Below are 27,627 nucleotides of genomic sequence, written 5' to 3'. Positions count from 1 at the left end.
TGTGAAGAGTGATGTCCTATAGTATGCGGGTTCAGTATTCATTTTGGCTGTGCTTCATTTCAAACACGTCATGCATGGTTATTTAAAATTGCCCTTCTCATACATGAATGTCACCGGCAGGAAAATCTGTGAGTTTTGACTTAAAATGGCTCTTATACTGGATGTAGTCACTGTTTGGTGGGCAAAAAGAGTGTTGCTTGGTTCGTGTTATTTATTCATACAGGAGGCTTCTACTTTAAGGAACAACCCAGACTTTAAAAAAAAAATTATTATTTTGCTTTGTTTTTAGCAAAAATCAGAAAGAGTTGCTCTCTCTTTTTCTATCCACGAATAGGCCAACCACAGAAAAACAAAGGTCACAAACAATTTGCTAGGAGGAGAATGAAAACTCAATAGCTGCTGATCAAGAAAAGCACTCATTGGAGAGGGTGTGGAGAAAAGGGAACCCTCTTGCACTGTTGGTGGGAATGCAAATTGATACAGCCACTATGGAGAACAGTATGGAGGTTCCTTAAAAAACTAGAAATAGAGTTACCATATGATCCTGCAATCCCACTACTGGGCATATACCCTGAGAAAACCATAATTCAGAAAGACACATGCACCCCAATGTTGCAGCACTATTTACAATAGCCAGGACATGGAAGCAACCTAAGTGTCCATCGACAGATGAATGGATAAAGAAGATGTGGCACATATATACAATGGAATATTACTCAGCCATAAAGAGGAACGAAATTGAGTTATTTGTAGTGAGGTGGATGGACCTAGAGTCTGTCATACAGAGTGAAGTAAGTCAGAAAGAGGAAAACAAATACCATATGCTAACACATATATATGGAATCTAAAAAAAAAAAAAAGGTTCTAATGAACCTAGGGACAGGACAGGCATAAAGATGCAGACATAGAGAATGGACTTGAGGACATGGGGAGGGAGAAGGGTAAGCTGGGACGAAGTGACAGAGTGGCATGGACATATATACACTATCAAATGTAAAACCAATAGCTAGTGGGAAGCAGCCGCATAGCACAGGGAGATGAGCTCGGTGCTTTGTGACCACCTAGAGGGGTGGGATAGGGAGGGTGGGAGGGAGACGCAAGAGGGAGGAGATATGGGGATATATGTATACGTATAGCTGATTCACTTTGTGATATAGCAGAAACTAACACAACATTGTAAAGCAATTATACTCCAATAAAGATGTTAAAAAAAAAGAAAAAAGAAAAAAGAAAAGCATTCATATTTTGCCACCTAGTCAAGGTGACTGGCAGTAATTACCCCACAGATTACTTTTGCTTTGGTCATTTATCACATTTATCACTTTCTCCACAGAATTGAAGATCTCCAAGTGCCAATTATTGTTATCAAGCCAGGCATGGGTGGTCTTGTTCCAAAGACATCTTCTGTGATACTGTTTCTGGGTAAGGAAGCCACTCAAGAGTCAAAAAGAGATTTCAGGCTAGGGAGTGAAATGAACAATCTGAACACTGAGGTCACTGATAAGCCCTTTTGCATTATGAACACTTTCTTGCCTCCTCAGGTCTTTGTTCACTCTTCCTCTCACATCATTACTCTCCACATGGTACCATTTGCATCATAGTTTCTGCCTGTCACAAACAAAACTAAAAGGTCGGGTGGCACCACATCTCCTCCAGCTTCTATTCAATTTCTCTAGTCCTCTTCTCAGCAAAGCATCTTGAAAGAGGTATCTAAGGTCTTGGTTTCTACTTTCTCACCAGTACAACACAGTCTGAGTGGTCTTTTCCATGCCCACCTCTCCATGTTGACCACTGGAGGATGCATTCTTCTTGACAGCCACAGACATAACACAAACCCAAACAAAAACATCCACAAAAGGATGACACCTCTTGGCCTCAGTTAACAATAGCCCACCCCCACTTTCTGTGCTTCATTTTACTGTTTAAATGGCTTGAAGATATCTGAAGTGAAGAGGGAGTCTTCTGATTACAACTGCTATCCACTCATGTTCTTTCAGTACTGAAATTCTGTGAATCTTAAACATTATTATTATAGTCAGAGTCATGGCGATTTCTGCAAATTTAAAGGACTTTTGCTCAATGTGGCATTCTCTAAAATTAGGCCTAATTTCTTCTGGATAGTAAATGCTTTCACAGAGATGGAAAAAAATTCCTGGTGAATTTCCAAAGTGAAAAGTGTAATAGGCTCTTATTAAATTAATTCTTAAATGGAGTGATTTTTCCAAATATAGACTAGCCTTGGGCGGTCTTAATGCATTACTTACTTTTAAGTGATTAAAGGTAACTCCCACCAAATCAATAGAAGAAGAGATGCTAAAGAGGAAACATTAAAACTAAAATGAGCACTGACTAAGGATAGATATAAAAATAATACCAGATCATGATTTTCTTTAAAACTCCTGCAGAATTATTGGAGGTTAAAGAAAAAGAAATGGGAAATTGGAAATATAATTGAATTGGCAAGTGTCCTCCCTTACAGATATCTCTGAGAGGAAATTATACCCTTCTGTAAATCATCTGAAAGACATGAATGCTAACACCAACAAAAATGAATTCTACTTTAATGTCTGGACAACTAAACTATGATTGACTGCTAACTGCATTTAAACACCAAATACCTCTAATGATTAAGAATCGCTATTCCATCCCTCTGGGCTGGTACAAGAAGATGCAAATCACTGCATTTCTCTACATTTTATAAAGTGTCATCTTCATTAGGGTATCTCAGGCTGGAAACACGAGGGCAAAGAATGACACATGACTGAAATCTTTCTAGACTTCCCTAAAGGGAACAGAATAAGGACACACAAAACCCCCATTCAAAGATCTTGAAGCTTGAAAGAGATGCACCGAAAATTAACAAAATAAACTTCAATACCCAATGAGTAGTAAACTGCAGGTATTCAGTACCCTGACAAAATGCTGAATGCTGTTTTAAAGTTTCAAAATATTTAATTCATAGGAGACAAAGTTAAGACCCACAGTTCTGAGGTAACAAGCTAAAATAGCCCTGTGTTCCCCCAAAGCAAGCATTTTTCTGGTCAATTGTTATCCCCATGTCCAAGGAATTAAATAATTGGTTAATGTGTATACATCACTGACAAGAAATATATACAAAATAGTCCACAAGAAAATATTAACTGTGATGATCTATACTACTATCGGTCCCAAGGAGCCAAAATTGAGAAGGTGGCAAAATCTAAAAGCAACTGAAGACAGCTTCTTGGAGAAGGTAAATCAAATGAGCCCTGACTAATAGCTTCTTAATGAACTGAAGGGAGTGGTGAGATGACAGGTGAGAACAGTATTAAAAATTACCCATTTTTGATGACTATAGACCTTCTTTCCTCATTACATCACATATCTGTTAAAAGTAAAGATGTCAAAGTAAATCAAGCAACTCAAATAATGGATAAACACATCATAAAGATACTACAAAACATAAATCCCACTATGCCATATCTTTTGAACAGTCTTCAATGATACATTTCCTACATTTCACCATGTTCTTTAATTTTGCTCTTTTCCATTATAACTTCACACAAACAGCTAACTTAACTTCAAAAACAGCCCAGTAGGGACTTCCCTGGTGGCACAGTAGTTAAGAATCCACCTGCCAATGCAGGGGACACGGGTTCAAGCCCTGGTCCGGGAAGATCCCACATGCCGCAGAGCAACTAAGCCTGTGCACCACAACTACTGAGCCTGCACTCTAGAGCCCACAAGCCACAACTACTGAAGCCAGCTCTCCACAACTACTGAAGCCTGCACGCCTAGAGCCCATACTCCGCAACAAGAGAAGCCACCACAATGAGAAGCCCATGCACCACAACGAAGAGTAGCCCCCACTTGCTGCAACTAGAGAAAGCCCATGTGCTGCAATGAAGACCCAATGCAGGCAATAAATAAATTAGTTAATTTTTTTTAAAAAAAGGACCCAGTAAAGAATACAAGTTCACCACTGTCAACACACCTATAGTGCCCAACTGTGCCTCAAAGGTCTTGAGACCTTGGCTGCCCATCATTCATACTAGCTGTTTTATTTTTTAAGTATTGAGGGAATTAAAGAAAAGACAGTGTATTTTTACAGTGATGGTGCAAAACTGATGGGGACATGAAACTGGCAGTCACCATAAAATAAGTTGAAATCTTAGTCGGTGGCTATACGAAAGTCAAAATTCAACATATGAAAGATAGGTTAGTATAATCAACATGTCTTTTATCTTTTGTTCTATAAAAGTCAATGATATGGTTTCCTTTGCTGTGTAAAAGCTTTTAAATGTAACTAGGTCCCCTTTGTTTATTTTTGCTTTTATATTCATTACTCTAGGAGGTGGATCAAAAAGATCTTGCTGCAATTTATGTCAGAGAGTGTTCTGCCTATGTTGTCCTCTTAGAGTTTTATAGTATCCAGCCTTACATTTAGGTCTTTAAAAAATTCTGAGCTTATTTTTTGTGTATGGTGTTAGGGAGTGTTCTAATTTCATTCTTTTGCATGTAGCTGTCCAGTTTTCCCAGCACCACTTATTGAAGAGGCTGTCTTTTCTCCATTGTATATTCTTGCCTCCTTTATTAAAGATAAGGTGACCATATGTGCGTGGGTTTATCTCTGGACTTTCTGTCCTGTACCATTGATCTATATTTCTGTTTTTGTGCCAGAACCATACTGTTTTGATGACTGTAGCTTTGTAGTATAGTCTGAAGTCAGGGAGCCTGACTCCTCCAGTTCCGTTTTTCTTTCTCAAGATTGCTTTGTCTATTCGGGGTCTTTTGTGTTGCCATACAAATTGTACACTTTTTTGTTCTAATTCTGTGAAAAATGCCATTGGTAATTTGATAAGAATTGCAGAGAATCTGTAGATTGCCTTGAGTAGTATAGTCATTTTGACAATATGGATTCTTCCATTCCAAGAACATGGTGTATCTCTCCATCTGTGTCATCTTTGATTTCTTTCATCAGTATCTTATAGTTTTCTGAGTACAGGTCTTTTGTCTCCTTAGGTAGGTTTATTCCTAGGTATTTTTTCTTTTTTTGATGCGATGATAAACAGGATTGTTTCCTTAATTTCTCTTTCTGATCTTTCATTGTTAGTATATAGGAATGCAAGAGATTTCTGTATATTAATTTTGTATCCTGCAACTTTACCAAGTTCATTGATGAGCTCTAGTAATTTTCTGGTAGCATCTTTAGGATTTTCTATGTATAGTATCATGTCATCTGCAAACAGTGACAGCTTTACTTCTTTTCTGATTTGGATTCCTTTTATTTCTTTTTCTTCTCTGACTTCTGTGGCTAGGACTTCCAAAACTATGTTGAATAAAAGTGGTGAGAGTAGACATCCTTGTCTTGTTCCTGATCTTAGAGGAAATGTTTTCAGTTTTTCACCATTGAGAATGACGTTTGCTGTGGGTTTGTCATGTACGGCCTTTATTATGTTGGAACCTCAGTAGGTTCCCTCTATGCCTACTTTCTGGAGAGTTTTTATCATAAATGGGTGTTGAATTCTGTCAAAAGCTTTTTCTGCATCTATTGAGATGATCATATGGCTTTTTTTCTTCAGTTTGTTAATATGGTGTATCACATTGATTGGTTTGTGTATATTGAAGAATCCTTGCATCCCTGGGATAAATCCCACTTGATCACGGTGTATGATGCTTTTAATGTTTGGAAACCATACACAAAATGAAAAGACAACCCACAGAATGGGAGAAAATATTTGCAAACAAAGCAACTGACAGGGATTAATCTCCAAAATATACAAACAGTTCATGCAGCTCAATATCCAAAAAAAAAAAAAAAAAAAAACCCAATGAAAAACTGGGTGGAAGATCTAGATAGACATTTCTCCAAAGAAGACATACAGATGTCCAAAAAGCACATGAAAATATGGTCAACATCTAATTATTAGAGAAATGCAAATCACAACTACAATGAGGTACCACCTTACACTGGTTAGAATGGCCATCATCAAAAAATCTGCAAACAGTAAGTACTGGAGAGGGTGTGGAGAAAAGGGAACCCTCCTACACTGTTGGTGGGAATGTAAATTTGTATAACTGCTATCGAGAACAGTATGGAGGTTCCTTAAAAAACTAAAAATAGAGCTACTATATGATCCTATAATCCCACTCCTGGGCATATATCCAGAGAAAACCATGATTCGCAAAGATACATGCACCCCAATGTTCATAGCAGCACTATTTACAGTAGCCAGGACATGGAAGCAACCTAAATGCCCATCGACAGAGGAATGGACAAAAAAGATGTGGTACATATACACAATGGAATATTACTCAGCCATTAAAAAGAACAAAATAATGCCATTTAGAGCAACATGGATGGACCTAGATATTGTCATACTGAGGGAAGTAAGTCAGACAGGGGAACACATATCATATGATATCGCTTATATGTGGAATCTAAAAAAATGGTACAAATGAACTTATTTACAAAAGAGAAATAGAGTCACAAATCTAGAGAACAAACTTATGGTTACCAGGGGGGAAAAGGGGGGTGAGGGATAAATTGGGAGATTGGGATTGACATATACACACTACTATATATAAAATAGATAACGAATAAGGTCCTACTGTATAGCACAGAGAACTCTTCTCAATACTCTGTAATGACCTATATGGGAAAAGAATCTAAAAAAGAGTGGATATATGTATATGTATAACTGATTCACTTTGCTGTACAGCAGAAACTAACAGCATTTTAAATCAACTACACTCCAATAAAATATTTTTTAAAAGAATACATAGAAGTATAAGTAAGCATGATTCTAGGTATTCTTTAAAAGAAATATTAATTCTTAAATTTCTAGCAAATATTTTAAACATTACAAAGTAAATAACTATTTAAATAATGCTACTGTAATATATCTGTCCAGGATTCCAATACACATCAATCAATAAAATGTTCCCTACATTAAAAAAAAAAAAAAGTTCAATGATAGACTAAGCATAGGGCCCAAAGGCATGGAGATCACAGGAGCACAATACATCATCCTAAGGGGATGGAGGAACATTCCTTGGAGAATGTGAAAAGTTAAGTGGACAACAGGAGGGGCAGGTTGATTAGGGAGCCTTCCAAGTTAGGCAGAGGAATTTCGTCTTCATACAGTTGGCAATCAGGAACTCATGACCATTTGAGGAGAGGAGTAACAGAGTAAAGCAGCACTTAAGAAGGATTAGTTGGGCAAGGCCAAGCCTGCAGAGGCCAATAGGAATTACATGAGATTAAAGAGGGCCTGAATGACAGTGGTTGAAGGAAAAATGCAGGAGGAAGGCAAGAAAGACAGGGGAAACATTTAAAAGGAGATAAATTTTCTAGTGCTAGGAGAGACAAAATGCTGACTCAGAGTCAGCGCTACAAACCTTGGGCTCTGGAGGCACTTCGTTAGAGACTAAAAAAGGAGACTGGAGTTCTGATTCCAGGCTCACCTCCCCGCTTCCCTAAAGGAACAATTTCAACAGCAGGGATGTGATTGATACACCTGATGATTCCGTCTCTCTCTTCTCTCCTGCCTGTGGCTCTCATCCTGGATAAAAATGGGCTCCAAGGGGAAACCTTAACTCAAGCCAAACATGTCCTAGATTTACAGCCCTTCCCCTTTTCCACCCCTTACAAGCAACATGAAAGGAATTAACAGTGTTTCCTTATATCAACCCTAAAAATATTTGTCTTATTATATAATAATCAATTTACATTGTAAAAAAATTCCCAAAAACAAACATCTTCCAGTATAAGTAAAAAAAAAAAAAAAAAAAAAATTCTGTTTTTGTATGATGCAAACAGCAGAGGACCATCTGTTTGAATTGATCTCAGTCCTGCTTGAAATAATCTCCAGGCATGGCAATATAGGCATTGTTCTCTATATTTAGCAGAAAGGCAAGAAAATGAATTGAACATATTTGTAGTTGCAGGTTTCCTAAATAAGGAAAAAACATGCTCAGGGACTAGGATAGGGTAAAAATAGAAATCTAAGCTGGTAACTTCATGTCATTAAAAAAAAAAAATCATTGTTTTTTTTCTCCAGTACATGAATCATCCACTTGAGGTTTGCAAGTAGGGAAAAAAATACAATAAATCCTCTACTGGCCTTCCACTGAATCTTAGGAAGTAGAATCCAATTATTTCTAAATACATACCAGTTTGCTGACCACATTAATATTCCACTTTCTCATCACTCTTGTTCAGGTGGTTCACAAAATCTACCCCCCTCTTTTTTTTTTTTTTTTGTTTCTATTAATGTCATAAAATATTCTCTCTTTAAGAAGTCCAAAAAAAAAAAAAAAAAAAGGCATCATGCATCCACCCCCACTCCCTCTTGCAGTGTGTATGTTTCAGCCTTGTGGATTTCATACTGACAATCCCATGCAGGTGACAAAAGGGATCTCATGTCAACATTTACTGGAAACTTATTTTCAGACATCACATCATAATAAATGAGTAAAATGCATAAATCATTCATCAGGCACTGGTATGCAGAGAATAGTTATATGTTCTTCATGAAATATTATGCAAACTCTGAAAGCACTCTTACACAGGCAGGTTACCTCACCTCTCCAAGCCTCAGTTTCCTCATCCGTTATCTTGTGATAATAGCGTTTACTTCCTAGGCTTCTTTCAAGGTAGCTCTTAACTGTGTTTGGCACACAAGGAAGGCTCCACGTTCTTCATTAGCAACTCGCATCCCTCTGTTAGAGAGTTATCCTCAATCCCATGGTGCCCACCCCTCCCAGCAATCCTGTTTCTCACCAGCCTCTTTGCTTTTCCTGGCATTGCCAACCAGGGGTCTCCTGCCATAGAGCAGTGCTTCCTGAGTCCTGTTTCCAATAAATCATTATTCTCCCAAGGTCACTGAGCAGAATCTACAATCTTAATCTTGGAGGCAGGTTTCTGGAGAATGACTGACCTTTAAGGAAGGTGCCCTCTGAGAGCTCCTGACTCAAACCGTGAAATGCTGAATCATTAACAGTTTAAATCAGAAAAGAATTTAACCAAGTTAGACAAACCTGTAATAGCTCCTGTGACTGGGGCCATTAGGACCATTTTGGTGTCGTTCGGGCCGAACTAATGACTGTGAAGAGAAGGCACCTGAAAACAAGTAGACGGATTCAGCTTTTCTATTTCCATTTTAAAACCCATTTGGAATTTCTCTGCTATGTCATCCTAGGTTGACAATTTTTTCCACATCAATCCATTCTAATTAGTCAAATAGTTTTTAACCTCCAAAGTCTATTAAAAATACCTTTGCACATTGACCAGAGTTTGCAGAGCAGAAAAGCTAATGTTAGAAACACAGAATCTGTTTTTTTAGATGACTATCAGATGTCTGTAAGGGCTAACGGTGCAAACAGAGATGAGTGGCATGGTTGGGGGTGGAAAGGACTATGGGGAAACACAAGGCACATGCACCTCCTCTAAAGGCTTCCCATACTAACAACAAGCAACAAAAACAACAACAAATTGCAACACCCTGAAGGCCCAATAACACACTCGGCTAGCCAGTCTGGTCAACTACCAGCCCATAATTCCTGATCTAACCCAAATCTTTCATGTCACAAACAGAAGCTTAACCCAGGGGAATCTAAGTGGACTGTCTTAGGCCACATTAGATACAGATCTGCCAATGGGATCTATTGACTCCTAATCCAAAGCCCCCAGTTTCCTCTTCGATTTACTCCTGTGTCCTTAGGTGGCATAAGGACATAAAATACCACAAACCCAAGTCTCTACGGAGCATCAACTATGCTCACAACTCAGTTCTAAGGCCTTGGGGCAGGGTGGGCGGGTAAAGAAATCATCAATTTATAGCCTTTGTCATGAAGCAGGTAATATTCTGTTACCTCTTTTGTTAAACCTAAACCCTCTCTCCTACCCACAGCCACCCACAAACACTTACGACCTGAGAACTAGAAGGGTTCCCAGGGGATAATCTGGTCCGCCACCCTGCCTTAGGCAGATGAAGTGTTACTGCCATTTAAGGAATGATGCTCCAGAGGCCCCGAAAGAATGAGAAAATTTCTGTGGGCAAAAAAGAAGCCTGTCCTCTTGCTTTTGAGGAGAGAGGTTTTCCCTGGAAGAGACATTCCATACGGGAAAATAAAAAATAATAAATATAATTATGGGGCTTCCCTGGTGGCGCAGTGGTTGAGAATCTGCCTGCTAATGCAGGGGACACGGGTTCGAGCCCTGGTCTGGGAGGATCCCACATGCCGCGGAGCGACTGGGCCCGTGAGGCACAACTACTGAGCCTGCGCGTCTGGAGCCTGTGCTCCGCAACAAGAGAGGCCGCGATAGTGAGAGGCCCGTGCACCACGATGAAGAGTGGCCCCCACTTGCCGCAACTAGAGAAAGCCCTCGCACAGAAGCGAAGACTCAACACAGTCATAAATAAATAAATAAATAAATAAAAGAACGTGAATTTCTTTTAAAAAAAAAAAAAATAAATAAATATAATTATGTACTAAAGCATACAGTACAGATTATTCATGTGGGAGCCATTGAAGAGAAATCCCAGTTTTTGGTCAGTAAAAGCTGGAATGGGTCTCAGTGCTTCCTGAGAAGCTCCTTGTTAAAAAAAAAAAAAAAAAGTATTTAAAGTGCCAAAGCACTAAGAACAATTGTTTCCACATAAGGGTACAGATTCCACAGCATCTCTGAAGGTCAAACTTCGCTCAGATAAGCCATGCTATTTATCCCTGGCACAATGCTCACGCTGCGTCACCAAGCCCAAGTGGCACCACCAGAAACTATTTAGTTTATATCAGCAACCACAGTAGAGTGGAACACCCCACACACTATTGCCGCGGTGGCTCCACCATGGCCGAGCCTGCCGCTAACTTCCTACCAGGCTGTGGTTAGGACCAGTCACCAGGGGTGCTGCACAGCAAATCCAGGGGGGCCATCCATACTGTATGAGGAAGCCATGCAGAATGTCTAAATGACGTTCCCTCATCAAAGGTCTACGACTAAACGGTGTTCTGCATATTCAGATATGCCATGAAGCTACATGGTTGTTTCCATGTTACAATTAGCAAGTTAATTAGACTGAGGAGTCTTTTAAATTAATCTGAATAACCTTCATGCTTGTTTGTCTGTTTAGTGCTTTCTGTCTGTGGCTTTTGAATTACAATTTCTTCCCCGCCTGCCCCCAGGTTTAGAAGAAATACACACTGAAGATGTTTTTTTTAACATTCTTAAGTTCACGTTTTGCTTACTGTCAAAGTGAAGACAGAAATGGTAGTTTTTTAAATTGTGCCTATGTAATACACAGAATTTTGCCCAAATTTACATCTTCCTGTCCCCTCCCTACAGCCCCTATCTACTGCTTTTGGGTCTTTGTAGATGTACTCTGACATCTTGGATACAAGTTTTTAGATTATTTAAATATTACATCTTTTTTTACCTGCTTATAATTGTATCTTATAATTTCCAGAAAACATTTAGAAATATTTCACCTGTAAATGGTTTTAAGGCTTACCCATCAGTTATTTTATATCACAGCTCTCTCATTTAAGGGTTCTTCATTTGTATTTAGTTTTAAGTTGGCTGGATCAAACAGAGAAGGTAGAAAGTATGTTTTGTGAAGTTTGAACTTCAGAAAGAACTAGTCAGAAGGCATCTCAGTTTTCTTCTTATAAGGTAAACAACTCATCTGACTATAGATTCTTGGGATTCATGTTTCCCTTCCGAAATGTCTAGATATTCCATTGTTTTCTGCTTTACCCTAAAAAAGAATTCTTTGATCAGCACGAATTTTGTTCTTCTGTAAGATTTTTCTATTTTTACACTGGAAATATCTATTTTGCCTGGATGTTTTTGGGTGGGGTTGTCTTATATTTTATCTGGCTGTCAGTGAAACCTTTAAATATGTCCAGCTAAGAAAAACGTTCCTCGGTTATGTCTTTGATATGTTAGTCTCAGTTCTCGTCTGCTCCTCGGGAATTTCTCCGGTTCTTGGAAAAAAACTTCTGTAACCTATTCTCTATCCACTACATAATAATCTTTATTTTATTTGACTTTGTCACTTTTCTTCCTTATTCATTCTGGGAAAACACTTCATTTTTATTCTTCACTTAGCTGGTTTACTTTTTCTCAGTATGAATTCTTTGCTGACTCTGCAGTGGGCTTTAATTTCATTATTGCCCTTTTAGTGCCCTTACAGTGTTTTCGATGTCATTTTCCTTGATTCTACGACCTTTTTGTCTCTGCCTGACCTGTCCTTACACATTTCCATTCTTCTGCCACAGAGAAATCATAATGACCTTTCCCCCTTTTACCACCGCCTGCCCCTCAGTTTTCTAAATCTTTCTTCTGATTTGTAAAGTACATCATTTGCAGCAGGGTGCTTTCTCTCACATCTTCAGGATGATGTTCCTATTCCTTAGCATGTAGTTTTTCCCATAGGCTCCATATTGCCTTATTTTACACAAAGGGGAAAGACCTAACTGGGTGCGATGCCGCTCTCGGCTGTACACTCTGTCCCCACGGGCACTGACTGAACACCCTTCTCGCATCCATAGCTTCAACTTTCCTTCAGGTGACGGGAAGGCTCTCATCGCTCACACTCTGAACAGAGGAAATTCATGAAGGACAGCTTTTTCCGGTTTGCCTGGTTACTTACGAATCTTGTGTCTTCTCTTGCTTAGACAGCTTTCTACATGGGAACTGCATCTCCCAAAACACAGGATGCCTTGGCTTTTTCCTATTTCTGGAGATTGTTTGTGGGGATGGTAGCCTCTTACTAGTTTGTGTGTAGGTCTATGTATACATGTCTGTGTGTATATATATATAGCTGTATGCATATATATATATGTATGTGTGTACACATGTATGTGTATGGGTATGTATAAACATGTGTATATGTATATATGTCTATATACATGTGCGTATTTGTGCACATATGTGTGCATTTGTGTCTTATGTACATATGTATGTGTAACTATGTGTGTGTGTATTCCCTATGGGGTTAGAGAACTGAGGGGCAGACTGACTCAAAAACAGCAACCACAAAGAAAAGAAGAGGAAATATTCATCTTCCCAGTTGCTACTGATATTGGATTTTGCATCCAGGGCACAAATACAGGTCCAAAATTAAAGCATCTCCCAAGAAACTTCTAATGAGGGGAGGAATTCTCTATTTCTGATGACTTAACATACAGTATCTTTAATTGTGTCCTTTAATGCAGTTCCATAAACTTTAAAGGTTCATGAAAATTCCTCCAAGAGTTTGGTGAGAGATTGACTGTCATCCCTAGGTTGGTGATGGAATAATTCCTCATTTTTTGTTTTATCTTAGACATTTTAAGTAGATAGTTAAGCTAAGGAAGACGCAGTTTTTAAACCACAAGTCCCTCTTCTACATTTTCCCCTTCCAGATGTTTACAACTCCAAAGATAAAAGCTACCTGAGATATAACTTGGTCCTGTGTGCCTTTGAGACCCTCCATTTTCTCAGCATGGACCAGGATGCCCAGAGGGGACGAGTAGTGTACCCAAGGTCCCAAAGCTTGTAACAAAGCCCAGACCATAACTCAAGTGTCCTGACTTTAATAATGATCAGACTCCACATGGTTCTGGAAAGAAAGTGGTAATGATAGCTCTTTAGAAAAAGCTACCAAGTACGTGTGTACTTTTGCTTTACCAATCCTTAGGGAGAAGGAATAGTGACTCTCGCTATTCTTGAAGCACTGTCCTGTCACTAGCAATAGCCACTTCCCATTTCTTATCGTCTGAAGTGAGCAAAACCCCGACAAAGGTAGGGAGGCTGTCTTCATACCCATAGGGGAAAATGACCTTCCTAGAGTCTGTGTACAAGACTAAAAAGGTACTGAACCTCTACAGATCCTTTGAAAGTCAGGCACATTCTGGATTTCTCTTTTTTTCAACTGCTCATGGCTAACTGCAGCCTAGAGACAGACCAAAGGTTTTCCAATTCATGCAACTGCCAGACACTTTTCCTTCCAACTCTAAGCCAGGCACAGCCCCCAAAGCCAATTTTGCAAACTGCCACATTCTTTTGAAATATTCCATGGATTTCATTATGCATTTAAAAAAAATGTAGCCCTGAAGCTAATAATAAGATAGTCACTGAACACATGTTCCTTTTGAATTGGTTCTATAATACCGGTTGTTAATGAACCTTGGAGAAATACAGCAAGGAATAGCACTTTTCAGATTTGAAATTCACATACACTGACCATCTTGAAGCAAAAGTCACTCTAAAGTCAAGAGGCTCCCCAGGCTTCTGTTGTTATCATTGCAGAAAAATGCAGTAAATTCAGCTCTGTGAGATGCACCTGTGATTACCTTCCAACCATCCCCATCACTTCACTTGGGATGGCCCTCATTTTTATTCTGCTTTCATACCTCTCTGCACAGGCCTTGGGTACCAGGCATGGGACTTGTGACTCATGTCCAAGCCAACGATAATAATCATGCCCTCTGGCCACAGTTACTGGTCCAGAGATGGGCATGTGACACCATTCAGGCCAGTGAGACAGATGGTGAGTTTTGCTGGGTGTTCCTGGGAAAGAAGCTTCTGGGTCTTCTGAAAGAGCTCCAAAATCAATAACCACTCTGTTACAGAAAATGAAGAAGGAAGAGAGAAAAAGGGAGAATTTCACCATCCTCAATGTATATGCAAGACTTTTTAAGGAAATAATGAGGGAACTAATAAGAAAGTTTAATTTCCAGTCAAGTGAGAAGGTATGTTTTTAGGGAATAATTCCTTAAGATTAAAAATGGCTTTCTAAAGACTTCTGCAAAGGGAATAGCTTCTGCGGCAAGAGAATCAGCCTCAGTGTATGGTAAAGTCATCATTCTTCTCAGGAAGAGAAATCCTGGAAATATCAGGAGATTTAAAACATAATAGCTACTCTTTTTGACGTGTCGCTGATCAATGTAATTTGAACTGTCATTCAAATAGACTAAAAAAGCCTAGGTAACTTTATGAAAACTAGTGGGCTTAGGAGAATGTATCAAAATCATTTTTCTAATTTTTCTTTTGGGTTTCCATCAAAACAAAAGCAATGTTATTCTAGTGCACTTTTTTCATTGCATTTTCAAAACATGAAACATGAGTTGCCGAGGTAATCACTGACTTCCATGATAAAAGTCATAAATCAAAGGAAAGAGTAATACTTTCAGAATTATGCGAGTTGATTTAGCATTACCAGGGATGCCTAGAAACATAGATAATCTGAAAGCTGACGTTTAGAGGTCAGCAAAGAAAAGATTACTGTTTGCATGGAAAAGCTATTTATGCAATTAACTGAAATTAATTATGCTTGTATAAATTTTATAAACACATTATTTACAGATCTGGATTTTTGGCTAATTAAGCTTTAATTTAGTTGAGAAAACTAAACCATATAAGTTTTTATGAGAAATCCCTGGTCATCCATTGAAAGGAAAGAGGTAAAATCATAGTTTTTAGGAAACATCTGGAGAAATAAACAATTTAGGAAAGCTGCAAAGACAGAAATTATACTCAATTAACCAAGATGTAAAGCCATAGTTTGAGGTTAGGCTGTCCTTCATTTTCTCAAGAGTACCCCTTAATTAAATGCAAATAATCAGAAATGGCAATTAATAGACTGTTAGCATTCCCTGATTAGATAGTGGAGCCCATTTACAATACTTTAAGGTTGCTGTGGACTCTGCAATAAACCAAATGGAATGTATATTCATAAATTGCTCTCCAATGTGTTCCTTACTGAAAAGTTTTCTATGATGGTGCCATCTCAGAGGCTAGCCAATGGCGTTAGCAGCTCTCATGCCATCACCAATATTTCCAGGGCATTTGGACAATCAATCTTCCAGACAGACAGGGGTACTGCCTCTGAATAGACCAGCCAAAGGCACAGGGCTTCCAAAAGGGCGAGACTTTTGAACCACTGTGAGTAAGCATCAAATCATACAGATCAGGAACAAGCCATTAAAGGTCAAATGGCCTCTCGTAGATGACATGGGGCAGAGCAGGGGCCCAAGTGCAAGTGTGTTGTTCCTTCGTTGCCTCTCTCAAGGGTGCACCTTCCTACAGTGAATACTGAAGAGTGACTCCCTCTTCCTGCCTCCATAGGGGACTGCCTACTCCGTGCCTTCTCCCCATCAGGGCCTTTGAACTTGCCTCTCCCAATGCCTGGAATCTCCCTCAGCTCTTCATGGCTGTCACAATCCATTCTTCAGGCTTTTACTAAACTTCACCTCTCCAGAGATGCATATGCTGATCTGTGTCTGAAGCAAGCCATGGCCAATTACAAAGTGTCACATCTCTCTCTTTATTTCCTTCAAAGGACATATCAGAATACATAATTATTTTGTTGATTTAGTAGTTTGCTTCTTTATAGGCTGTCTCATCCTCTGACATGGTTATCGTTTCCTGTGTTTCACACAGTTCTGTTTCAAGTTGAATCAGCAATAATGTGTATAGAAAAAAATACTGGAGTGACTGTAATTCTTGTAGCAATGATGATTTTTTAGCCACACCCACGTTAAATATGCTTTTAAGACTCCATTAGTCATTTCTTTGAAAGTGAGCTTATGACTCGGTGCTGAATTTTAGCAAATGAATCCTCTTCTCCTCTTTGTAAGGTGACTCTCCAAGTGTTCAAGTTGACAATAATAATAGTAAGCATTCATGGGTGTCTACCATGCTCTACTTTCTGGTTAGTACCAATCTTTAACACAACTTCCAAAATCCCATTACTACAAACAAGTAAAGCAAAGCTCAAAGAAGTTAAGCTCCTTTTCCAATAGCACTTGGCTCACCAGTCACAGAGCTGAGGTTTGAACCCAGGTCTGTCTACTCTGAAGCCTGTAAACCACACCTCCGCCTTCTCTAACATCACTTTATTTTTTTACACATCAGGATCCTTCCAAAGCATCAGTTGGCAGTATGGCTTCAGAACAACTCTGGACAATGAGAGTGTGATGGAAAATGAGCCAAGAAGCTGGGCAGTCTAGACTGGGAGGATTTGCTCCCACGTAATTAAGTCTACTGATGTGAGGCCTCTGAACCTCTCTAAGCTCAGTAAGTGATTCGTCCAATATGAGAGAAGAGAATCAATAAGGTCCATTAGAAAACACAAAGAGAAGACAATTTCTCAATATATTGTGTAGGAGGCATACCACCAGCTGGGAGTAAGAAGTATTCATCTTAATGTTGGGACACTTAGAGGGTTCTAGAAATCAGAGTAGGGATACTGCAGACCATCAGCTTTCTTCATGTGCCCTTGCTGTTGACTCTTTGAACCATCCCAATAATGCCACAAGCATGGGGACTAGAGAGGCTCTGAGGAACAGACAGTGACCCCTCAGCCTGCAGAGTATCATGGGAGGGTGTATGGCACAGTTGTTAGGAGTTCTAGGTTCAGTTCTCCTTCGTATCCCAGCTCTGTCATTTACTGAAACCATAGAAAAAGTGACTTGACCACTCTTTTAAGCCTCAGTTCACTCATCTGGGAAAGGGAGATAACTATAGGAACCATCTTCTAGGTTTGTTATAGGGATGAAATAATATGCCCCATATTAGTTGCTCAGTACCATGCCTGGCACAGAATAAGCTCTCAATACAAGTCATCCTACTAATGACAATAATCTATGCAAATCCTGCAGTTAATGTACCTATGAGCGGCCAAATTCTGTCTGCGCCAATGAAAAAAGCAGAAGACTTATTCTAAACAACCTCCCTTTTTCTAATGCAGAAAGTGTATTAAGTGTGAGGAGGAATTACAGTGTGTATGTATCCTTACAGATGAGGTCCCTAATTCAACCACAATGTAGCCAAATGGTCTTTAAAGAAAGCAACTATCATGATACACCCTTACTTCTTTTCTATTTATGATTTTTCTTCTCTTTTCCTTTTAGCTCATTATTTTTACTTTTTTGAATCTCACAAGTATTACATAAGTATATTCTCCTTGCAAAAGGTCAATAGAAAATGGTAAAGCAAGGGAAAGTTGCCTTCTGCTGGCCTCTCCCATCTGTCTTCCCATCCCACCTCCCCCCACCACCCAACTCCTCTCCCAAAGGAAACTACTGTCATCAGATGTTCTAGGAATCCACATCCAACATTACTGGATTGCCATCATCTCTTTTTCTGTTGTTCAGTATCACTTTTAGCATTTATACAATCATCTTGTCTTGGAAGCCCTCTCTTTGACTATGCCAAATCACCCCTCTATACGTTCATACAGCATCCACTCAGCATAGTGGCATCTTTACATTTATTTGTTTGATCACGTGATCAAGTCTCCCCCACCAGACGGCAAGCTCTCGGAGGAGGGACCGCATTTACTTTTGTTCACTGCTGTACCTCCAGTACCCAGTACAGTGGTTGGCCCACAGGAAGAAATCAACACACATTTGTTGAGTAAATGACTGTTATTCATTAGGCTGTCACAGATAGTAACTAGACTAACAAGAGGTTGGCAGAGTTGAAGATTTCAAACGGAAACCAGTCACTTAACTGGGACCAGAAAACTATTTTCCAAAAACAACCGCAAAAGTCAGAAGCCCAAGGCTCTCCACCAGTGAATGAACAAGACACAAATTGTCGCTGCTCTCGTGGAACCCTCCTTGCCAAGAACGGCAATGCAGGTTTCAATTAAGAATATATAAAATTGCTTATGTGAACCATAAAGCATTCACTTCTAAAATAGCAACCAATTATGTATGGCATGAAACTGGTTTAACCCAATGAGTGACCCACATGATCATTTTCCTCTATCTTTGGATTTTAGGAAGAGTACTTTTTTTTAATCTTGGAGTTAAGAGATTTGTCAGAGAGAGAAAACATGCTTACTTAACATGGTTGATTACAGTCAGTGTATTAATGGTCAAAACTCCCTGCTGTTGGGCAACCCAAATATGATGGCTAGCTAAGGGACGAAAATGTGCCAAGTCTTTTATCACACGTCCATAGACCCTGGCTCAATGACTTGCTTGAGTCTGCAAAAGGCATTTGCTGCTGAGCTCTAATGCTCACTGTTCATTCTTATTTTTTCTAAAATGGGAGGTTGATTGTAGTACTTATTAGGCATGAGACCTTAAACAGAACACTGATCCCCAGCTGCCCCTTCAGTCAAAAGTGTAAAATTAAATTACTCCTGCCATATCTTTCCCATGGGGATGCTTGTAGAGAATCACAAAATGCAGTAGATGTGAACCAACTTTCTAAGGTGCCAAGAACGTTTACAAACCTAAGGGATGTTATGAGGATAGAATGAAGTTCTTTTTTCTTTTATTGTGTCTCTCGGTAAGTCGGAGGCACCTAAAAATGCTTCTTGAAATTAAGTGATGATTATGCCCACATGGTGATGATAATGATTTTATGGATTTTTTAATTGTTAGATTTTGTGGAGGGAACCACACCTCAGGGCTCCATCACAGTGTCTGCTCACATTAGGTTCTTAGTAAGTGGCTATTAAATGACTCAGTGCTCTACACTGTATTGTTTTCCACTGAAAAAGGCTTAAACTGACCCCAAGTTCCACTCACTAACTCCTCCTGTAACAATGAACACAGAGCATCTACTGTTAGCAAATCAATTGTTAGGAGATGCTAAGAAGTGTTCCACTTAATAAAGCTGACCGATAATTAAAAGCTGACTAATATGCGTACTTTTATGTATACTACAAGCATCCCAGTTAGAAGGTTTCTCTATTAAATATAGAAAGGCTATGATCCTACTGAGGATTTTTTTTTCCTATTCTTTAAATCCTTATTTATCAAAGCAACTCCTTATTTATTTAGATGATTCACATGTGGCTTAGTAAAGGCAGAAAAGTAATCAAAAGGCAACCAAACCATGAGTCTTATAACACAGGTGCTGGTTCTGTAGTTAGTGTGACTCCTTAAAGTATTCAAGAAGCTAAAACTGCTTGAAGTAGTCAATGACTGAACCAGTAAGGAAGTAGTTTTAAAATGTCCACTCCTTGTTATTCCTAGCTACACAATGACCATCAGTGCCACTGAAAATTCTGCAAGTAAATACATTACTGGTTATGACACATTTATTTTATTTTTTGACAGTAAACATTTCTGAATAAAGTTACAAGCATAAATTTTCAAGTTCGACATATTTGTACACATGCATGTATATGTACACGTAGTGTGTCCTTGTATACGTAGTATGTATACAGACATAAAAACTATATACTAACCCTATTAGTTACTAGCTGAAGAAGTTGGGGAGGTTCAGCAAGCTCTGGGCCTTAGTTTTCTCATAGCTAAATGGGAGATAACAGCACCCTGCCTCACAGGGTCACTGTGAGGAAAGAAGAGAGAACTCAGGTAGGCACTCAGCACTGCGCTCAGTACAACGTGTGGTGTGTGCCTGGTCAGTAGCAGTTGTTGGTGTTGGTGTTGTTGGTGGTGGTGTGGCAGATAGTACAGATCTTCCTCAACTTACAATAGGGTCACATTCCGAAAACCTCACCATCTGTTGAAAATATCTTAAGTCGAAAATGCATTTAATACACCTAAGCTACCAAACATCACAGCTTAGCCTCGCCAAACTTAAATGCGCTCAGAACACTTACACTAGCCTACAGTGGGGCACACTCATCTAACACAAAACCTGTTTTATAATAGAGTATGGAATATCTCATGTAATTTATTGGATACTGCACTAAAAGTGAAAAACAGAATGGGTGCAAGTGTATATAGGGTGTTCACCCTCGTGATGGCATGGTTGACTGGGAGCTGTAAGCTGCAGGTCAGTGTTACCAGACAGGACCGTACCACACATCTCTAGCCTTGGAAAGGCTCAAAATTCAAAACTGGATCTACTGCATTCACATCATTTTTGCAACATCATAAACTTGAAAAATCCTAATTCGAACCATCCTAAGTTAGGGACCATCTGTACTTTCCAACGATGGCCAGAACCCTATCTCTGCATTCGTTTCCAGAAGCCACCATACAAATTACCACAAACTGATAGCTTAAAACAAAAGAAATTCATTCTTTCACATTTCTGGATGCCAAAAGTCTGAAATCAAGGTGTCAGCTGGGCTCCACTCCCTCTGGAGGCTCTAGAGGGGACGTCCTTCTTTGGCTTTTCCATCTTCCAGAGGCTGTGGGCATTCCTCATGGCCGCATCACTCCAACCTCTGCCTCTGTGGTCATACCGCCTGCTCCTCTTCTGTCTATGTCAAATATTTCTCTGCTTGACTCTTATAAAGACACCTGTCATTGGATTTAGGGTCTGCCTAAATAATCCAGGATGATATCCTCATCTCAAGATCCTTAACCTAGAAAAGGTCAAAGAAGGTAACGTTCACAGGTTCCAGGGATTAAGCTGAAGACTTATCTTTTGGGGGCCACCATTCAACCCACAACAATCTCCCATCCTACAGGCTCCTCTAGAACCTTGCAACTCCCCCATGTAGAGGGGATTCTGTGTGCCTTCCCCCTGAATCTAGACAGGATTTTGTGTCTGCCTTCACTAACAGAGTGATGTAGGAGTGATGCTACCTGACTTCTGAGTCTAGGTCATAACAGCATTAGGCACTTCTACCTCATTTAAGTGGAACATGCATCCTGGAACCCAGCTACCATGAGGACAGGAAGCCCACAATAGCCCACATGGAGAAGCCACGTGTAGGTGTTCTGGCCTGCAGAGGTCACAGTTCACAGACAGCATCAACTGGCCACACATATAAGTCAGCAAGCCTCTAGATGATTCTAGCCCCAGCTGTTGAGTCAACCCCAGCCTTGGAGTCTCCCTAGCTCAGGTGCCAGACATCGTGGGGGCAGAGGGAAGCCATTTCCACTGAGCTCTGCCCCAACTGGAGTCCTGAGCAAAATACATTACTGTTATATTTAGCTGCTAAGTTTTGGGGTGGTTTGCTGCATAGCAATAGATAAGGAGACTAATTACTCATTAAATAATTGAATGGGTTAAGATGAGAAAGTAAATAAACAGCACATGAGATATACTTCCTGGTATTTAGCATCTTGGATTTTTGTCTAACTAAATACAGTGTGAGCACACATAAATACACACACACTTTTAGAGGAAAAAGTGACTCAGTCTCTCATTCTGAGTCAAAGAGTATAGGAGGATCCTTTAATTAGAAACCATATAAGCTGTAGAGGACCACTTGTAGAGCATCATTTGGTCAACCTGCATATTTTACAGGTTTGAAGAATAAGGCTCAGAAGCGGTCCCTGACCCTCCCCGCTCAATACAGCTCTTCGCCCATCAAAGGTCCACCTTGCTCCTCACTGGGAAGATGAAAAATCTATCACAGCCTCACTACCTACCCAAGTAGAAATACTGAAAAGAGGAGAGAAGGAAGAGAACGGGTATGAGGAAAAAGAACAAAGCTGCTAGAAATGTAGTTACTTGCGGCCACCTGTTCATCAGATTATGAGAACCTTTCTGAGGGTTTTTTGGGCCTTGAGGTTTTTAAGGTGGTTTTTCCCACCTTAAGCCTATGGCTCCAGGTCTTAAAAACTGTCCAGGGCATGGAAAGGAAAGGCACAAATTGTTGTATAGAGGGAAATGAAAAACTTCTCTGTCCATGTTGACGTTGCATGCTCTCCAAGACCTATCTAAGAGGTAGGCTTGAGGATTCTAGACCTGTTTTGTGACAAAGACCTTTCTGCAATGGTGGAAATGTTTTCTATCTGCTCTGATGATGATGGTGCCTACTAACCCCATGTAGCTATTGACTGTGTGCGACACAGCTCATGTGACTCAGGAACTGAATTTTTCATGTGACTTAATTTTAATACCATATTAGACAATCAGTTCTAGACAAAGTATTTACAAAGCCACTCTGAACTTAGAAATTCTAACTAGTGACACAGGCAACCCAACTGACTTGAAACTTCCTATTCATGACTGTGTCTCTTTCTACAGTCTAAATAAGGTCCTGTCTGCTATGGAAGGACTGATCCTTAAGTTCACAGTGGTAATATGCCTCTTGGGATTCAGAACTTCTCTCCTATGATTGCTTGATGCCTCAGTAAGAGTGCAGAAATTCCCAAGATGTGGTCACAACTTCCGACTTCTGAGAGCCATTCAGAGTTCACAGCTGCATGACCAAAAATACCTAAAAATTCCATGTGTGAGCAGCTATGTGTGATGGAAAAAGACAGAAATACTTTCAGGGAGATTTTCTGACATTATTTTTCTCAATTCTAGCATCACACACACAAAAAAAGAATTTGTTTTTTTGGTACCAGTAAGTCTTTATTCATTGTATTTTCCCAAGCAAAAGAAGGGGAAGGGAAAAGGGTCAGCATGTGTGTTACAAAATGATAGCAAATGGGAAAGGAAGTACCTGGCACAGCAAAATCAACCACCAAACACTGCCTAGATGGGGTCGCCAAAGCCCAAGGGGGCTCAGTCTCCTGCAGTTCAGTAATGAGGGGAAGGGATGAGGGAAAGAACAGGTACATGCTTTTCTACCCTCCCTCCTTCCCCATAAATTCAAGATTTCACACAAAGCCTTGGTTTCTAGCAGTAAACATGGAGTTACATTCGTCCATCTCCTATTAAACAATCTTGTGGCCACTTCGACATAAGTTTCTTGCACCTGCATATAAGTTCCTGAGTGACTTGCCTATACATTCATCTTTCCTTTCGTGGTCTCCCAACCCCACTTTCTACATGGAAGGCCCCCTCATTGCTCCTCTCTACCCTAGGATTAGAGATTAAAGTAGGTTTTAATCCATCCAAAGACAGCAGTCTGTTTGGCATGAATCACATCAAGGTTTTAATCCATCCAAAGACAGCAGTCTGTTTGGCGTGAATCACATCATGGCTCAGGAGACTGGGAACAAGGGATGGAGAGTTCTTAGCTTCTTCAGGATTTTTGCACAAGTCATTTAATCACAGACACCCCACAAATTAAACGTATAGGTATATGGACTATTTTGGGGGGGCACAAAGGGGGAAAAGAGAGGCGATAGGAATCCAGTTTCTAGGACAGAAGATCTTGTTTGAAATAGGAAACAGGGGAAGGGGAACACAAAAGAAAGTGTGGTTCAAGACCTCCCACTTCAAGAAGGGGGGCCCCCAAGCTTATGTTTCAGATCTTTTTGGCTGATGTAGACCCTTTGTCAAAGATGCTTTGGCTATTTTTCTCAATATAAAAAGAAGTTTGTAAACAATAAAACCTCAAAAGAACATGCAGAAGACCAACACATTATATTTATACAAACCAGGCCACCTAGCAATCACCAAATCAGCTACTTGTGAAGTCCTACGAAGCCCAGACAAATACAATAACTAGAGGGGGGCAGCAGTTGGGGGAGACAAGAACCCAGGATGAGACACACATCACTCAATGCATTCTATTGCATTTACCCCGTTACAACACAGTGAGGTAGGTTTGCAGTGATCTCACAGCATGTAAACGACACTCCCTTTTCTCCTTTAGCTACCATGACACTAATCACTGCTGCAGCAGGGCAGTACACTGACTCTGGGAACCACAAAGAAGCCATCGCTGATGGTCTCTCTGCAAGCAAAGGAGGAAAAGCCCAGAATTGTTAAAGATTAAAGATCTTGTCCTTGCTTCATATATCCATCCCTGGGCAGCTCAAGATGGGTACAGAGGCATCGTTCTTAAAACCTGTCCTTACCAACTCACAGTTTTTACAAAAACACATACAATACACCCTGTTGTGTATGTTAGGCCTAGCCCAATCCAGTGAAGGATGGATCTGGTATGTAAAGCGAGTCCTGTGCCCTGGGATTAGAGGTCTGGAACAGGAATCCTTTATCACACATACAGATGACCTCTGCCTAATCTTGGCTTCCCCTCTCTGCACCTTTTACCAGCCCAGCCTCTCCTAACCTCCCTGTAACACCTTTTCCTGTTCAGACCAATTTCCAATCTTTCAGTAGAAGGAGACCAAGTCATGAGGCAATCCAGTTAAAACCTAGTCTCCCATGAAACACTGAAGATGGAGGGGTTTCAAGAGGACACTATGGCAGAAAAGCCAGCTCTAGTTGGCAAAAATGAGGAGTTCAATAGGGTATACGTTCCAAATAGTTGTTCTCTCTGGTGATACAGCAACAGAAAGTATTCCTGCTGTGCAGACCCGGAGCTGCTGCCGACTTATCCCTGAGATGGCGCACATACCTGAGAACACAGTGCAGGAATGAGGGCACTCATTAAATTAGATTAAAATACACAAAAATATAAAACCAGAATAATTATATTATGAAAAAAAAAGTTAAATGCACAAGATAAGTCATTCACACACAGCTAGTGCACTTGGCATCCTGGAGAAAGTGGGACCCAAGGTACAGTCATCCAAGGGAGCAAACAAATAAAATTGCATTGGCCCAGAACGAGGTGGGAGTGAGCTTAGAAGCAGCAGGTCTGCAACCGTTCCCTGCAACCGTTCTTCTGCCTATCATGACAACCCACTGCTTGGGACAGTGGTCAGCGCTCTATCCCAGGAGGGGGTTATGTGGAGACAAGATGTGGAAAACCCTGCCTTACCCCTGAGATACTTCCTCCCACAGAATGTAGTGGCTTGTGGGTTGCATCCATCAATCTGGTCTCATGCTTAATCTTTTCACTCTGGCATGGGAAATATTATTCCACATCCTTCTTTAAGAGTAAAACAACGTCCCTATCCAGGCCACTTTCAAAAGCTGGAGATTCTGGGGGTGGAGACTCAGATAAGGCATGCAGGAAGGGTTACCCCGCAAAGCCCTCACATGCATTTGGATAGAGCATGATTGGAGTTTCTTTGCCTCACCCCTTCCCCCCACCAAGAGGGAAGAGGGGGTGACACTGTAGATCCTGGCCTGAGATATATGGCAGTGCCAGCTGCCACCTACCACACTGTCCCCCCTTTTCTCCACTCTGCCGATTGACGCCTGTTCCTCAAAGCTTTCTGATCACGAACGGATAGCCCCCACCCACTGTGGCTCAATTCTGGGCCTCTGGGAGCATGGCAGGGCCATGGATCTCTTCTTCCTCCTCCGGAAAGTAGGCTGGCTTTCCCTGTGAGCTGGGAGCTTGCTGGGCCTTCAGTGGACACGAGGCTACCATATGGTTGATGCTCTGGCAGAAGTGGCACCCTTTGGGCTGGGGTGGCAGTTTGCATTCCTTGGCATGATGGTCTAGACCTCCACAGTTGTAGCACCCATCTCCCTTTGATCTGCGTTTCTGCATGTTCTTCCCTTTGGGCCGCCTCTCGCTCCCAATACAGGACACCCCGCCAGGGCCGGTGACTCGGATAGATTCCAGGCCCTTGGCCGACTTCTTAAACGTGAACTCCACGGCCTCACCCTCCTTCAGGCTCCGGAAGCCCTCCATGTGCAGCTTACTCTGGTGCACAAAGACATCCACCGGGGGGGGGGGGGGTCGAGTGCGACCCCGGCGCGGGCAGTCATGGGCAGGAAGCCGAATCCCACGCGCACGTTGAACCACGTACAGATGCCGGCTCCGCGCAGCAGCTGCGGCTCCTCGGCCGCCCGGGCCGCGTCCTCCTGCGCCTCAGCGCCAACACCTGCAAACCGCTGGTTTGACACAGAGCCCATGGTAGTCGGCTGAGCCCGAGCGGCCCCGGGCCCCTGGTCGGCCGGCTGCTGGCCCCAGAGAAGTCCGGAGACAAAGGTCAAAAAATGAATTTTGAGTGTACGAAAAGGATAGTATGTGGGAAAGGTCATGAATATTATCCAAATAGGCTAAAGTTGCATAGTGATTTATTTATAATTGGCACTCAAGTTTCCCAGTGTGACCTCTCAAGAGCGTCTACAATTTGCATCCTGTTGAACTCGACTAGTGTCAGCCCCCCACTCTCCTCCTTCCCCACTCTGTCCTTTCTCTCCAGCGGCCGGGCTCTCAACATCGGAACCACAGTGTCTGAGGCTTCCCATCAGAGTTTCACACCCATGCTTCCAGGCTACAGTCACCACTCAGAAGGCTTTCTCCACCCTTTAAGACTCAACCCAAGGAGTCTTCCAGGGCCTTTTAGCTTTAGCTAATTTCTTCTTTCACACTCCCTTAAAAGATTTGTCATTTGGGGGAACGTATTGTTTTTTCTTCCTAGTAAATTATGATCTATTAAAGTAGAGGATTATATAGATAATTATATAATATAGATTATTATAATCTTTAATGACCAGACAAACCAGTGTACTGCACAGTGTGCTTAAGAAATACCAATTGAATTGCAGCAAATGTGCCCAATAAATTGTACACATTTGTAACAAGCTTGGTTCATGGCATTTTGCAGCAATTACAAGGACCAAAATCATCGTTGAGGATTTGCATTCTTGAAAAAGGTATAAAACACAGCAAGCTTCAAACGAAAACAGGACATGACAGAGCTGTATCCCAGGACTATTCATGGAACAGAGTGGATTTCTGTCCTTTGTTTTTCTGCATTACAGTGTTCATGCCGCCTTAAAAAATAACATTTTTGGCCATTTTTCAGCTTGATGAATTTGAGCTAATGGATGAAAAAGTGACTGTCAGAGACAGAGCACTGAGAGATGGAAGGAAGCACAGTGTTCTCAATATGAAAAGCCTTTCCGAGGTCCCAAGTGACGCTGGCGTCTGAGCTGAAGCAAATGCTACTCACACACACAATATATTCATTAACAGTGTTAAGTGAAAAGTATAACTAAAG

General features: G+C 40.8%; 2 protein-coding genes across 2 annotated transcripts in view; both read right to left on the bottom strand.

Annotated features, from left to right (window-relative positions):
- SGCD (sarcoglycan delta) overlaps positions 1 to 27,627 on the bottom strand; it is a 418,508-nt gene that overhangs the window by 361,307 nt on the left and 29,574 nt on the right. The gene's annotated exons all lie outside the window — the stretch shown is intronic.
- On the bottom strand, positions 25,920 to 26,533 carry LOC118892395 (protein lin-28 homolog A-like). The gene is given in 2 exon segments (XM_036847061.1): positions 25,920 to 26,354; positions 26,357 to 26,533. Coding segments are annotated over 2 exon segments (612 nt in total).

The sequence above is a fragment of the Balaenoptera musculus genome, chromosome 3 (genome assembly GCF_009873245.2).
Source record: "Balaenoptera musculus isolate JJ_BM4_2016_0621 chromosome 3, mBalMus1.pri.v3, whole genome shotgun sequence".
In the NCBI taxonomy this organism is placed as follows: domain Eukaryota; kingdom Metazoa; phylum Chordata; class Mammalia; order Artiodactyla; family Balaenopteridae; genus Balaenoptera; species Balaenoptera musculus.
This window is presented reverse-complemented; position numbering and strand designations above follow the sequence as displayed.